The sequence below is a fragment of the Aplysia californica genome, unplaced genomic scaffold (assembly GCF_000002075.1).
Source record: "Aplysia californica isolate F4 #8 unplaced genomic scaffold, AplCal3.0 scaffold00363, whole genome shotgun sequence".
NCBI classification, from domain to species: Eukaryota; Metazoa; Mollusca; class Gastropoda; order Aplysiida; family Aplysiidae; genus Aplysia; species Aplysia californica.
The window spans coordinates 107433-121533 of record NW_004797633.1 but is presented as its reverse complement, the minus strand read 5'-3'; the positions used below and the strand labels follow the sequence as shown (position 1 = coordinate 121533).

Below are 14101 nucleotides of genomic sequence, written 5' to 3'. Positions count from 1 at the left end.
TGAGCTTCATTACAATGCAGACTAAAAGATTTGCACTTAAACATCTTTGTTCAGTAAGTCACAGTACATTGTAACAGCAAATTCACCAAAAGACTCTAAAGAGCATCAGGCATACACTAACTTAATCTTTTAAATTTCCCTTTTCCAATCTTAAAAAAAACCCCAGATTAAGTGTATGGTCCACTACACACTCAACCTTTCTCTTATCAACTGTACACCTAAATACGGTTACGTTAATTCTCAAATGACTTTCTTATTGAAAGATGACAGCAACATCAAAGTACACTGAGACTGAAATAACGAGATGCATCAAACATGCACGTTTTTCAACATTCCTATAATGTGATTTTAAACAAGCATGAAAATGTTCAGAATGAAATATGAAAATGCAACAAAAGAATTTTTTTTCAAAATTTTGATGGCACATCATCAAAGACTACCCCTCCCTTAGAAAAACGTACGAGGAAAAAATACCCCCATGCAGTTCTCTCATTCACTCTCATGCACTCACTATTTACAGAGGATAAATAAGACAGTAAGAAGGGAAAAAGTACATTCAATATCATTGCCAGTGGGACAAGAAAACAGGATCTCAGCAGAGCAAAAGAAACATCTAGAACAATCTGTTACAAGACAAAGGATATTACTGGTGTCAACACTTTTAACCCTACCCGTACACCCTGGGGTCATTTTGTACCCCCGGGGTTGTATTCTTTACATTTTAGAATACTTCTAGTACCAAGATCTCTTTGAAACTTTCAGTATTTCTCAAAAAATCGTTTTGACAGACTGCTATGCAAAGCGTATGGATCGGCTTAACGAGTAAATTTCCTCTTTGAAAGTGGTGGCACAGAGTGCCCCACGTCGTATGGATAAGATAGTGAAACACGATGAGAGGATAGGGTTAATGATTTTTTTTTTAAGCTCCTTAAAAATATTTTCAAAGTTTTCTGTATTTTCTCTTTGGCATTTTGTTTTGGCAGAACAACATCCGTTGCACCTTAAAAAGAAAAGGGTTGGAAGTACTACTCATATTTATAATTAACAAACTAGAAATTACAAATGGAGAAGAAAGTTCATCTGAAATTGGACAAATATATATAACAATGCTTTTCCAGAATGATATTAGACCATTTGTTCCCTTTTTGATTTTCACAACGATTAATGTCAGTCAAAAAGACAAAACAAAACAAAAAACAAACAAACAAACAGTGGAAGAGCCGTGATCATACACGGCGGTACAAACAGAAAGAGTTGAGTGTTTGCTTAGCGTACAACATCAAGTTTTGATTCCACGTTACGTTAACAGAGAAATGGGACTTTAAAGCACTGGTACCAAAACTTTATGAAATGATCTATATTCAAATGAAATTGATAAAGCTTTCACTGTAAATTCTTTCTAAATGCAGGTAATCAAATTCAAGCTGGTTTCTCATCAACAGAAACACTAAATGAATGCTTGGGGTATAAATCATTATTTCATGTGATAGTAAGTGTGGAAAAGAAAAAAAAATCTTCTCTTGAGACTCGGTAAGCCTTTAAATTTATGCTCCTCCTGTCTTTGCCCATTTGCATCCCACTGGATTTAAAATAACTTTTGACATCATTCAGTGCACCAGCATACATTTTGATGAGATCTGATTTTGTAGACACACCATTCACCATAAAGACTCAAAACATAACAACATTCAGATGCAATACAACTACGGCAGACTTCTTGACTATCCCAAACCCCTTTGAAACCCTACAAATAAAACCATACAAAAAAATATATAGAATTGATAAATCTTTATGACATTCAGAGCATTTTGTATTACACTGATACTTTAAACTGACCGGGGTGGTTCAAAGATACAAACTTCCACAGCAAGTATGCATAAGAAGCAACAATCTACTATACCGGTATCCAGTGTTATGGAGTCATAAATAAAGCAGAACCACACTGATTGCACATTATCTGGCAAATGATCACAAGAAATGAAGCAGCCAGAACGGTAGAATTTCATCAAATAAAACAAGAAGATATCGGAACAACGGTGGGAGCATAAGGTTAATTAATAAACCTAATGAAAGTTGTACCAAGTTAAAACAAAACACTGTGGAAAACTTCCGCTGTCATCACTGTTCAATAGCGAGGCCATTTGTTTGTGACTAGGACTTTAAACATTTTTACGAGACATTAACCAAGTCTTATTGATCTAATCCCTTTTCTTCCCTCTGTCACCATTATAATTTAACCAACAAACTCACTGAAAATCTTCCTCAAATAGTTTGTTTATACTTTTATTGTCACAAAGTCAACTCTTTTATTCTTTATAAATCGTGAAAACAATAAAGGCTAAATCTACAGAATTGTCTGTAATACCTGACAAACCATTGATTGCTTGTCAAAATTCTTCAAAACTGGTACGTGATTTGCAGTAAACTAAAATGCTATCCATTACTATAATAATATGATTGATAATATGATGACACACTACATAAATTATATTTCAATATGACCGCTGAATATCATACTGAATATGATATCAAAATATTTTGCAGCACCTTGATATGTAAATGAAAAACTAAACCATATAAAGACTTCATGCAAGGCATTCACCTCAGAAGCCATTAACAAAATGAGAGGAGGAAAGAAATGAAAAACTCAGTCCTCGTGTTCTCAATTATGTCTACGGATAGTAACAGCCTCGAAACAATATAAATATAGCCACACTGCCAGATAAATCTACCATAAGAATTATTCAAAAGAAACCTATAAAATGATAGAGAGCTATACACTCCAAATATTGACAGCCAATAGAAAAAAAAGGACACATTAAAGTCCAGTATAAACTCACTGTAATTAACATACACAGCATTAAGGGTAACATTCTTACTTTATGAGTCAACTGTTAAAAAACAAATGAAATGCCCTAGATATTTTGTTTTCCCTGGTGTATTATGATACCAGTCCATTATGCTCGCCGCTCAAAGGGACACTCAGAAAGTAGTGAAATCTGAGAAAAAAAAAGATGTCACCAAACTCCAAGGGAGAAAATCCACCCACAGAGGGGCAAAACTGTTCCATTTTGTTGTGATTACTTCCCTTGTGCACGGCTCACCGGCCACCCCTCGAGACCGACGGGAATGTAATGTCGCCTACACAGATCACACTCATCAAACGAGAAGATCACACGTCGAGTCAACTCCTTCAGGGTGGCGGGAATTCAACCTGGTCTTTTTGTAAAAATCTCCTTTATCACGCTGCTACGTGTAAGCACAGTAAATATCACAAGGTACCTTCAGCTGATTAAAAACTCCCTTCCATTGGAGCAATCAAGAGGGATTTTTTTTCTCTCCATCTTCAGATCCCTAAAATTGCAGTGGCACTCACAGCCAGCATCAGGTGATAGATACCTTCCATTGAATAAACTTTCTTCCAGAGATGTAAGTTCCAACACTGTTCATGTCCTTTCCTGGCACTGTGCTGGTGCAAGGAGCTCACAGCAATCTCTCAGGGGAAGGGTTCGAAGCTTCATTCATCCTTGCTGCTCCGGCTTGGGTTGGAGCTGACACTGACCACATCTGCCTCCCTCTGGGAAGTCGAGTCCAGCAGTGGGGCGTCTGAAGAGGATAATAGGAACATTTTAGCATACACTGGCATAGCCACGGAGGATGGAACAGATGGATGGTAAGAGTTTTATGTCTAAATCCATAATGTTCTAATAATTTTAACAGGAAGGCAGCTTCGCTGTTACGGCCAAATCAGGCTGAGGGAAATACAATATGTCAGCTGACAGAAAGATACATCCAATAAAAACTTTCCCAACTAGGGAATGAGACTCAAGTCCCCTTTTGTGAACCGTGAGGAGTCTAAACATAACACCACAGATGCTGGTAAACCGTTGAGTTAGATAGATGTATACAGACAGTCTTGATTTGGTTTGGAATAGACTCAACTCTTTGCCTGCCTCTTATTTATTATAATGTTTTTAAAAACCTTCTCTTTTCTTAGCTTATCCATTCTGACATGAATGGAATTATTAACAGTTACCCTGACAAACAAATGGGAAAAAAAAAAAGCCCGACAGCACTCCAAAAAACGACACAACATTTTCAACCATCCTGGTCTTACCATCCGTGGCGAGTTGATCATCTGAGGATGTCAGACTTCCAGCTGTGGCTCTCTGTGATGCCATGGATCTGTTTGATGTGCCAGAGTCATACGTCTCCACGGTTACCGACGTGGAAGCATCGCTCATGCTCACATTCACTGTGTCCACTGAACCGAAGATCTCCGAGACGCCATCGCGGTTCATGGTGCTAGTAGTCACCGTGGAGTGACGGTTGCTATTGTTGTTGTTGTTGTTGTTAATGTTGTTGTTCCCATCACCCACCATGTTGTTGTTGTTGTGCTGCTGTTGTTGCATAATGGAGGCCCTGACCGCAGGGTATACGTTGGGCAGCCGACGGTACTCTGACGTAGGGCTGGTCCCGTGGCCACTCACTCCAGGACCCAAGGTCACAGGTAGGATGGCCCCACCAGCTCCTGGTCTCACGGCCTCTTCGTAAGATGGAAGGTGCACTCTGGAGGCATCTGCATAGGCCATCAATGCCAGTCTGTCGTGCTCGTCTGAAAAAAGCCGTGAATATATTTATGGTAATTTGAATCAGCGAGACACAAAAAGTGGCCGTCACAGAATGCTGGAAAAATGATTAAATTCAGAACACAACATGGTATAAAAATGATCCCCTGGATTAAGAAAATGAAAAAAGAGCCCCATGGAACACAGGTAAGCTGAACTGAAGTTCACAGGGTAACCGACATATTTCATCAGAAACATAAAAGGACAACGGACAGACACACAGAACGTGGTTAATGTCTCTGTCACAGCTTGAGGTTGATTAAACCTGACCAACCCAAGCACATGCCTCATTTCTCCCTCCATTTACCCTTCATTGAATGAATACCACCACATGTGGAGGAGTAAATCTAGAGGTCAGCCACAGGAAGTTCAAGTCCACTGGCTGAGGCCAGGGCTCAAAGGAATAAGAGGCAGGACCTCTGGATTCAAAATCCATCTCCAACAAGGCAAGTCTTGTTTGTTTTTTTCGTCTGAATAAAGAGAAGCACACATTGACATAATAACTGTCATTTAGCGCAGGAAAAATGTAAGACTGATAAACAGAAATAACAGATCTACCCGAGTGCTCTCTAACCACCCACAGGAACAAGTCAAATCAGCAAAAGCTTTGAAAACTTCTTTAAAAAATACAATTTAAGAAAATCGGGATTAGATTAACTGGGATAACGGTGCACCCACAGCAGAAAGAAAAATGTGGAAAACTTTGGACCACACAAGAGTTCTTCTCACCCAAAGAGTTGTTGTGCACCCTTGAGTAAGGCGGAGGAGCAGGTCCCTGCTGGAACAAAGGAGCACGCGGCTTCTTCCTCCGGAACACCACAATGACCATGATGAGCAGCAGCACCCCCAGCACACTGCAGGCAGTGGTCACCACAATCACCACAGATGACACCTGGAAAGATTTATTTGTTTCATTTAAATGGGGACCATGACAATCATTGACTGATGTGACTTACTGTCAATAGATTAAGTCTGAACTATATAAGCAAGTTTGGGGCCCTTTTCCATTGATTTGTCCAGGGGCTATAAAGCTGTGAATACCACCCTGTCTTTAATCACTTGGAAAAACATCTGGCCCCATGCAAACTAGGAAAATGTCCACTCCTGTCATGGCTACTTGTAAATGAGGCAATTATTGCCCATTCATCTCACTTCACCAACAAGTGACATTATACTTTGCAGACGTGTGATGAGAGGAAATTTTCCTTGTGGGAACAGGACCCTAAACATACACAGGGTTGAGACTGAGTTTAAGTACAACTAAAGTACAGCTGAAGGGAAGAGTACCCACAGCATAATAACAGGCACATTTCTCCGGACACAGACACAGACCATAGCAATACAGAACAGTAGTAACAGAAACTGACCAGTGAAGAACGAACACCGACGAAACTGACCAGTGAAGAACGAACACCAACCATCCATGATACAACATAAAATGCATCGAGGCTTCAGCCTGAATAATGCAAAAACGAGTTTTCAATTGAACATTTTATCTTGTACAAAATATTTCACTATTTTAATTTCATTGCAACATTGTCTGGTAAAAAATGTTTTCGACATGAGTTTCTAGTCATTTAACCTACCTTATCATAAATCAAAACAATTTTTGAAAATGAAATACAAAGAACCAAAACTGAGAGGGAAAAAAAGCAACCTGGCCTGTAGATTTTGGGCAGAAAAGTGAAAAAGAGCACAAAAGTTATATTCCACAAAACTTTCCCTTCCTGACACACAAGGGAATATCTATGTGGTTGGTCCAGCAAACACAGCCATTATATCTGAACGTTGTCAAAATGATAACATGTATGTAAAGTAAATGGTTGACACATATTCAATAGTCAATCAATTATTACACATGCATGAAAGATGCATTTTTTTTCCTTCTTATGCTTACCTTGTTCTTTCCGTCACTGATGTCACCAGAGTTATATGACTTGCCATCATTCTCTCCATCCGGTAACATATCCATTGGAGCGCCAGGTTCTGAGGTGAGGAATGTTTGTTTGAGTGAGTGAAAAAAAGTACTTCGGTAAATAAATATCATTTAAGAGAGGGATGGAGAGTCACATCTTAGGGAAAAAACCCAGAGTTAAAGCAAAGAAGAACATCAGTAGTGCCCTCCAACAACCAGCCAGAGGGGGAGAAGATGAGTAAAAACACACATGGATTCCAAAAAGATCACACAATTTTGAAGGAATAAGTTACACAGATAGTAATTTATAAGTAAGGCACACACCGAAGTGCATACTCTTATTTCTATAACTGGGTATCCATTCCGAATAAGGCGAAGTGAGGAAAATTTATGTAAAGTGCTTTTCCACAGGGACACGACGTTGGGTCCCCGATGGAATTCGAATCCATGACCTAATGGTTTGCAATCCGAGAGTCTAACGACTTGGCCATCGACACCATTCAAATACACAAGGACACACTGCACACTTACCGGAATCCTTGTAACAGCGAGGCGTGTCCCACTGCCAGACACCAATGTTGAGGCTGGAGCTGTGCGTACAGGTGAGCAGGTCCACTCCGTCCAGGCAGGTGCACTCGATGCGAGTCCCGCGGTGGAAGGGCATGCACAGCTGGAGGTCAGCCGAGTCCTCGCCCACACACTTGCAGAAGCCGTTCTTGATCTGACCAAGGTCGGGGCAGTACCACGTACTCTCTGCAAAAAAAAAATTGTAAAGGTTTTATATCCCCATTGACACAATTAAGATTACTCAGGAGGAGGTCCGTTTTGATCCGGCCTGTCGGGGCCAAACCCAAAAAGAAATAAAGAGATACTTGATAAAAAAAAGCCTCCCCATATCTACTACACCACTGATGCTAAAGTGCTTTTTGTGCAATATTTAAAAAACACATGAAAATTTTGAGTTGAAAGAAAAACACATGAAATCTTACAGTCAAGGGTAAATGACCCAAGAGCTGTTCGATCAAAAATATGTAAATAGTCCCAGAATTTGCCTGGTGTTTCTTTAATCCAAATATTACAAATTCTCCTTTCAACTTTTAATTTTTAAAAACTCATACCACATTATACTTACAGAAACTCATTAGTGTTGGCTACAATACCAAACTGAAGATAAATATTCAACCAAACTGATTGTAAATAAACATAGAAAAAGCCTCATAACAACAGAAAATGATCCAGCGGTGGGGAAAAGTAAAAAAAAGGACCAAAACACCACATAACGTCTGCAACTGTACATTACCTGACTCTGGAATACAGATGGGAGGTGCTCTGGACCAGATGCGCGAAGGTCGACACTGCAGCACTTTGGGCCCCACTAGCTTGAAGCCATCGTCACAGATGTACTCCACCTCCGCCCCAACCTCAAACATCGGGTACTCTGCATCATCTTGGCCAGCCAGTCCCAGCCTGGGACCTTCCACTTGAGACTTGCTCAGAATGCTCCACTTTCCATTGTGAATATAGTCCGGAGTCTGGCAAGACTCTTTCAGCACTGAAAAGACAGGAAGAGAAAAACTTTGATAGTCAATGTTCACATATATGCATATTTCATACCTTCCTCTCACCCCATTAAAAACCATTTGCCAAAAATAGTATACAAAGTCTGTGATACATATAATTTTTAACACTGATTTTTTAGCCTACATAAAACTAACTATATATTGTTAAAAAGGTTATAAAGAGACAAAAACAATAAGGATACCTAATACATTAATACGCTTGCAAAGGTAAAACAAGCATCATTATAACTAAGGTCACAAAGATAATTTTTTAACAGTGGCCATTTAACTATTTCTTGCCTACACATATAACATTGGTAAGGGCAATAGATATCAACAATGAAATCAAAGGAAAATGGCCATGTCATGGAGTTTAAGGAATACAATGTAAAAGATGACGTTGTAGTCTTTTGAAAATCATGTTAGTCATTGACCATCCACACTTGAAGATGATATGACAACGGACAAGAGTAGAAATGAAGTCACTATAAACTAATAAGAAAGTTTCTGATAATTCTATCACTATCCAGCTCACCACAAGTCGGAGTGGGACCTTCCCATTGTCCGTTGCGGCAAGTAAGCCTGGCACTAGCAGGATCCAGCAGCTCATAGCCGTTGGAGCAAATGTACTCCACCTCGAGACCCTCTGTCATCATGGGGTTGTAGCTGCTGAACTTGTAGAGGGCCCGAGGCACTTCGGGCGGGTTTGTGCAGTGCTTCCCTGTGGAGGCAAGCATGTGAAACAGATGCCTCAAACTTGACATATTCGACTGACGCATTGTCTGTTCACAGCAGTGGCCTATCCAAAGTACCATAAGCATAGTATAACGGATTGTCCTCAATACTGATTAAAGAACTCTGCCTCTAAATTTTTTACTGAAATTACCATTATCCGTCCATGTAAAGACAGGAGAAATATCATTTATAGACATTAATATATGAGGGGGCCCCAAGACCTATAGAGTGTTCATAAGTTAATAAACACTGATTAAAGTTCTGCCATCACAAACAGATCAAAGTGTTGTTCCTCTCAGCCCCCAAAAAAAACCCATTGCGACTTGCTCATGAAGATGACAATCGTATCTTCTGCTCAGCACAAAGGCATTCTGAACCAAACATGGGAAAATTTCCCAAGGAATACAGCTTGAGATAACAATGTATGTTAGTCCTGTTACTAGGCTGCAGTTTATAGAAGTTCATCATAACAACACACAATTTCTGTCAGGAACAGATTAGGACACTATATTATGTTGTAACCATGAAAAGAGTAGAAAAAGTAAACACCATAAAAATAGCCACAACCAACAACACCGGACAGAAACTTTTGCCCTTACTTGTACAGTGCTGCAGATGGACTGACCCATCAGGCATAGTCCAGAGCCCATGGGGTCCACAGATGACCACAAATCTTGTCTGGAATGTCATGTCATTGGAATAGCCACTGGCGCACACTATGGTGGCCATGCTACCCTTGGCCTTGGGGAACGGCGACTCACTGAGGTTGTATTCCACTCGGGCATTAAGAACACTTGGAGCTGCTAAGCACACAACTGGGGAAAACAAGGCAGAAAGCATTACTACAACTGCAACACAGCTTTATGCACCTTACCTTTTTTTAGAGTGCAATTTTTAAGGTGTGGTATTGAGTAACGCCAATGACAGCCTATAGAGAACTAATAAGTACTACACAATTCCATAAGTCATACTACGCAAGTAAACGAATAATAAACATATCTATGAAAACATACATCTTTCTATGAAATTTGACTCATGCATGCATGCATAACAGCTATGATGAACAAAAGTAAGCACATATTTATGAAACATTTATAATTTATGATAGCTCAACTGTGTGGTAAATTTGCAGCTTCAATACATATTGCACTTAGTTCTTATAGAGAAGTTAACGAAAGAATGTGTATTGTGGAACTCAGTACAGTATTGTGGAACTCAGTACAGTCAGGCAATTACTGTTTCATCTTGTAAAAATGTAGTTGCCATTAAATAGAATGGCAAATAAAAAGGTGAAAACCATATATACCTATTTTTATTCTTAATTTAATCTTAAAATGAGCGATAGGCCTAACCATTGAAATCTGTCAAATTCTGAAATATTCTTAATCCTCACCAGCTCTTGGAACACACTTGGGTGCCTCTGAAGGTGACCACGTTCCATTTGAACATATGAGTTTGTCTGGACCTTCCAAACGATAACCTAAGTTGCAAGAGTAGTGCAGCACATGGGTGGGCACTTGAATTTCCACAATGTTCCCATTTTCCACAGCTGGCATTAAGCTGCACTCTGACGACTCTACAGAAAGAAGAACCATCTTTGAAAACTCTCTGTATTCCACAAAATTCGTTACACATAAATCAAAATTTTTAAAAACAAAAACATCTTTAATTTTCTCAAAAATAATTTCAGTGCAATGAATAGTACACTTTAAAAAATATAAGAACACACTCTAAACTCTTATTTTTCATTTCAAACTCAATCCTTTACAGCTTTTGACTAAAATTTCTTTGAGTTCGCGAGTATGGAGCATGTCAATGACATTGTTATTAAATTAATATTCATGAATGTTTCACATTAAAGTATCTTTTGCCACATATTGGCTTGGACAAGGACTATTATAAAAATTGAAATTAAATTAATTGTAGCGCCCAACAAATAAAAAGTGAAGAAGACAAACAATGAAATGAAATCGTACCAGCGGCTGCTATCCAACACAAAGAAGCAGCGAAAACACAACCAAGGATTGTCTGGAACCTCATGATGGCCATCAACGTATCAGCGCTGAGGCTGCTTCGCTCTTCAAAAAGATGAGACCTGTAAGAAATCATAAGTTAAATGTCTGAGGCCCAGCTAAACCTTCTTCAATTACAAGAAAACTATGCCAGTAGTAGTGAAAATTGAACAACATCCATACTAAGCTAGATATTTTTTTACTTTCACTACCATCACATGCTCAGGTTTCGTAAAGCCCTTGTTTTGTTATTTATTTCATATCCGTCTTAATAGAATCTGCCTTTATTTTTGTGGCAAATTATATAGAGAGCTTTTTTGAAATATTTGATGGTCCTATTCCAACTAAATTTTACACACTAAACCTAATTACATTGTCATTTTCTTGATATGAACCCTGAAGTAAAAAAAATATCAAATAAATATCTGATTTGTGGGGTGGGAGGGGGGTGGGGAGGGGTTACAAGGGGCATGCCCCACGATTTGATGTTTTGCTAGATTATGTGTGAAATTTTCTTTAAAATTATTGATTAGCGTCAGTTTTGGAGGCCACAGTGTGAACTGCAGCAAAAATTTCTGTGTGCATCTGTGTGTGGGAGTGAAAGTAAAAATTTACCCAAGTTAGACTAATGCTCCGTCTTAGCTGCTTATGAAGATCACATGCTCAGCCTTGCCTACAAATCAACAATACAAAAATCTAATTTCATCACGAGAACTAGAGACAATGCATGATTGAGGAAAACAAGAAAAGAGAATCACCTGTTCTTTAGATTAATCACTTATTGTTTACTGGACAGGAGGGAACTCTTGTTGTAGTCTAGAGGGTGTTCGTCTCTCAATCAATAGGTCCTGGGTTTGAATCCGGATAGCGACATAAATTTTCTCCTTTCACATCTTTTCCTGCTCTTTAACAATGTTCTGTCATCTGCTTTTGCCTCCACTTTCTGCCCTCACCCCCTCATCTTCTTTGCCCAATCCTCTGGGATGACCTGTGAGCAAGTTGCGTACCTTAAAGATCCCTTGCAGGTCCAAAATCAATAAGAGTAACTTAGTCTTTGGCTGCCACCCACGCGAAATTTAAAATTTCCTACCAACTGAAAATGTTTAATGTGTCCCGCACGATATGACCATATTGATGTTTTACAATTCAGTTAGGTTTTATCTCTTGCTCACTGAGCATCAAACAACATACATGTATCGGACAGTATCGGGAAGCATGTTCAAAAGTAAACGTTAAGATCCAGAAGTAATCGTCGGTGAAGCCAAAACCTACACTCCATAGTTATTGTTGGGGCTACAACCGGACTATCCTGGACTTGCTCCTGATGAATCGACAATAAGAAACAGATTGATAAGCTCAAGTGGAACATGGTAAATTTATATAAGCGGCCCTCTTCAGGAGAAGGGGTCCCCGCCTAACTCCATAGAAATCTATGCACAAAAATAATGGTTTGTGACAGTTTTTAGTGCCAAAATTGTTCTCAGCACACTAACAACAAACGTTCCAATTTTGCCAAAAAATAGTCTTATATATGGCTTTGGACCTTTTCTATAACTTTACAGGTGTGGTCTTTTCACCCCGGCAACTCGACTTCCGTTTTTGTTTCCGATTTTGTGTATAAATTTCTGGAGTTAGGCTGGGACCACTTCTCCCGAAGAGTGCCATATTAGCCTAGACTTATGTTAAATTCAAAGTTATCTTCATAATCATACTCATAACAAACGAGTTTTGTGAGCCAACTGATTCTCGTGTATTGATGTATTGTCTGCAAGTAATCGGACCAACTTCGCCTACGACTGACTCACTGACTGAAAAAGTTAAAAGGCTCTATTATTATAAGGAAGTGGCTATCCTCACCCGGGGTGAGAATAAAAATACGATCGACCTCTCACCCCGGGTGAGACTTGCCAGCCTTGGCTATTCTCACCTGGTGTGAAACAAGACCTGTTTTTCCTAATTTCGGAATACTTTCTATCGGTGTCGACGATCAAATTGACCAAAACAAAGTTAAAAAATGATGTTAAAGTACAGTAAATTAATTTGGTCGTCTACAAAGATGCTACGGCTATTTAACTTTTCGAATCGAGCCGAACTACGCGGGTCGCCATTTTGTTTTGCCCGGAAGTTCTCGCGCTACTCCTCTCTCTCTTTCTCTCTCTCTCTCCACTGTACGCTTTTTTAAGGCCAATACTGATGAGAATAGAAATAGAGGTGGCCCTATTATAAAGTTACAATTACAATGGTACGGTCCATCATTAAGTTTCAAGGTAGCTAGCGACGAACTATTTGGCTTTATAGACTGGAGACTGGAGAAGAGAATAAGCGAAATCGTTAGAGTGAAAAGCTAAGCTTTGGGAAATTAATTCACGTAAATAATACTAATGTCTCAGTCAGAGGCTGATCAGTCATTGGTCCACTGATCATTGATGAAAACAAATAGAAGAGAAGTAGCAGTACATGAAGAAAATGTAGATCTACAACCCCTGTTCAACGTGTGGTAAATACAATAAATCAGGATGGAAATGGGTTAATCATACACAATGCAACTGTAACACGAAATATAAACACTTCGTCAACAATGTTCTATACAACATAGAAGAACGCAGTCAGCTGTAAAACCTTACTTTTCCCACTGTAAACAAAGAACAAGAATCACTTCGACGCCATGTTGGATATAATGACGTCATGCCAGAGGTCAAACCATTTGCACATGCGTAGTGCCCTACCGGATGCTCTCATTCATAAACAAACCCAGGAGGGTCGCGAGTAGTCTTTGCTTGGTTCCTCATTTCAGGTTCGGTGTGTTGCATGCTTGATGCTGCTCACCTTCGAGACGACACAGTTGAATCATTCTTTCGTGTGAGCGAGAAAGTATATTTACCTAACACATCGTGCCGTAAGATTGTTGTTCGGGTTTGCCTATCTTTCAAGGATAGTCTTGTTGTGACGTTTGGCAGTGAGTTCAACTTGCATCTGAAGACAGAAACTTCCTAGTTTTGCTTTTGATGTGCTATCAGCTGATTGGATTACGTGCATTTAGAGAACTGTTCGAAGTGCTGGTTGTGTTGTGCTTTCAGTTTCAGCAGCCTGGGAAATTTACTGTGCCAATTGGATTTATTATATTGTGTATTACGTGTAAGTTTTGTGTTCATTTCTGTTGAGTGACAATTCCATGATCAGTTTCAATCATACTCAATGCAAACTGCAGCTGTGTGTGTGTGTGTGTGTGTGTGTGTGTGTGTGTGTGTGTGT

The 14101-nt window shown here is 39.3% G+C and overlaps 2 protein-coding genes across 3 annotated transcripts in view; one reads left to right on the top strand and one right to left on the bottom strand.

The window, feature by feature from the left end:
- Positions 1–923: 923 nt before the first annotated feature.
- LOC101855355 lies at positions 924–13569 on the bottom strand. Of its 2 annotated transcripts, none has more exons than XM_005103204.3 (11): positions 13474–13569; positions 10814–10932; positions 10231–10413; positions 9437–9652; positions 8638–8823; positions 7844–8095; positions 7075–7296; positions 6526–6614; positions 5358–5520; positions 4118–4615; positions 924–3606 (listed from the first exon to the last, which is right to left on the bottom strand). In XM_005103204.3, the coding sequence occupies exons 2-11, from the start codon at positions 10884–10886 to the stop codon at positions 3518–3520; spliced, it is 1971 nt and encodes a 656-aa protein (XP_005103261.1). In that variant the 5' UTR covers positions 10887–10932; positions 13474–13569; the 3' UTR covers positions 924–3517. The 2 variants fall into 2 exon arrangements, with proteins under 2 accessions (XP_005103261.1, XP_035826916.1); XM_035971023.1 differs by lacking the exon at positions 13474–13569 and adding an exon at positions 11608–11753.
- A 13-nt stretch (positions 13570–13582) lies between these two features.
- LOC101858725 (beta-1,4-glucuronyltransferase 1) overlaps positions 13583–14101 on the top strand; it is a gene marked incomplete at its 3' end in the record, with an annotated part of 20971 nt that continues 20452 nt past the window's right edge. Inside the window, 1 exon segment of the mRNA XM_035971024.1 lies at positions 13583–13805.

What these genes read in the sequence shown, in the direction of transcription:
- LOC101855355 (XM_005103204.3), bottom strand. Translation starts at nt 10,886, where the DNA reads ATGGCCATCATGAGGTTCCAGACAATCCTTGGTTGTGTTTTCGCTGCT. An exon ending in AGGTCCCACTCCGACTTGTG is followed by an intron (nt 8,096 to 8,637) that starts GTGAGCTGGATA and finishes CTGTCTTTTCAG; the next exon opens with TGCTGAAAGAGTCTTGCCAG. An exon ending in TCGCTGTTACAAGGATTCCG is followed by an intron (nt 6,615 to 7,074) that starts GTAAGTGTGCAG and finishes TCCTCACCTCAG; the next exon opens with AACCTGGCGCTCCAATGGAT.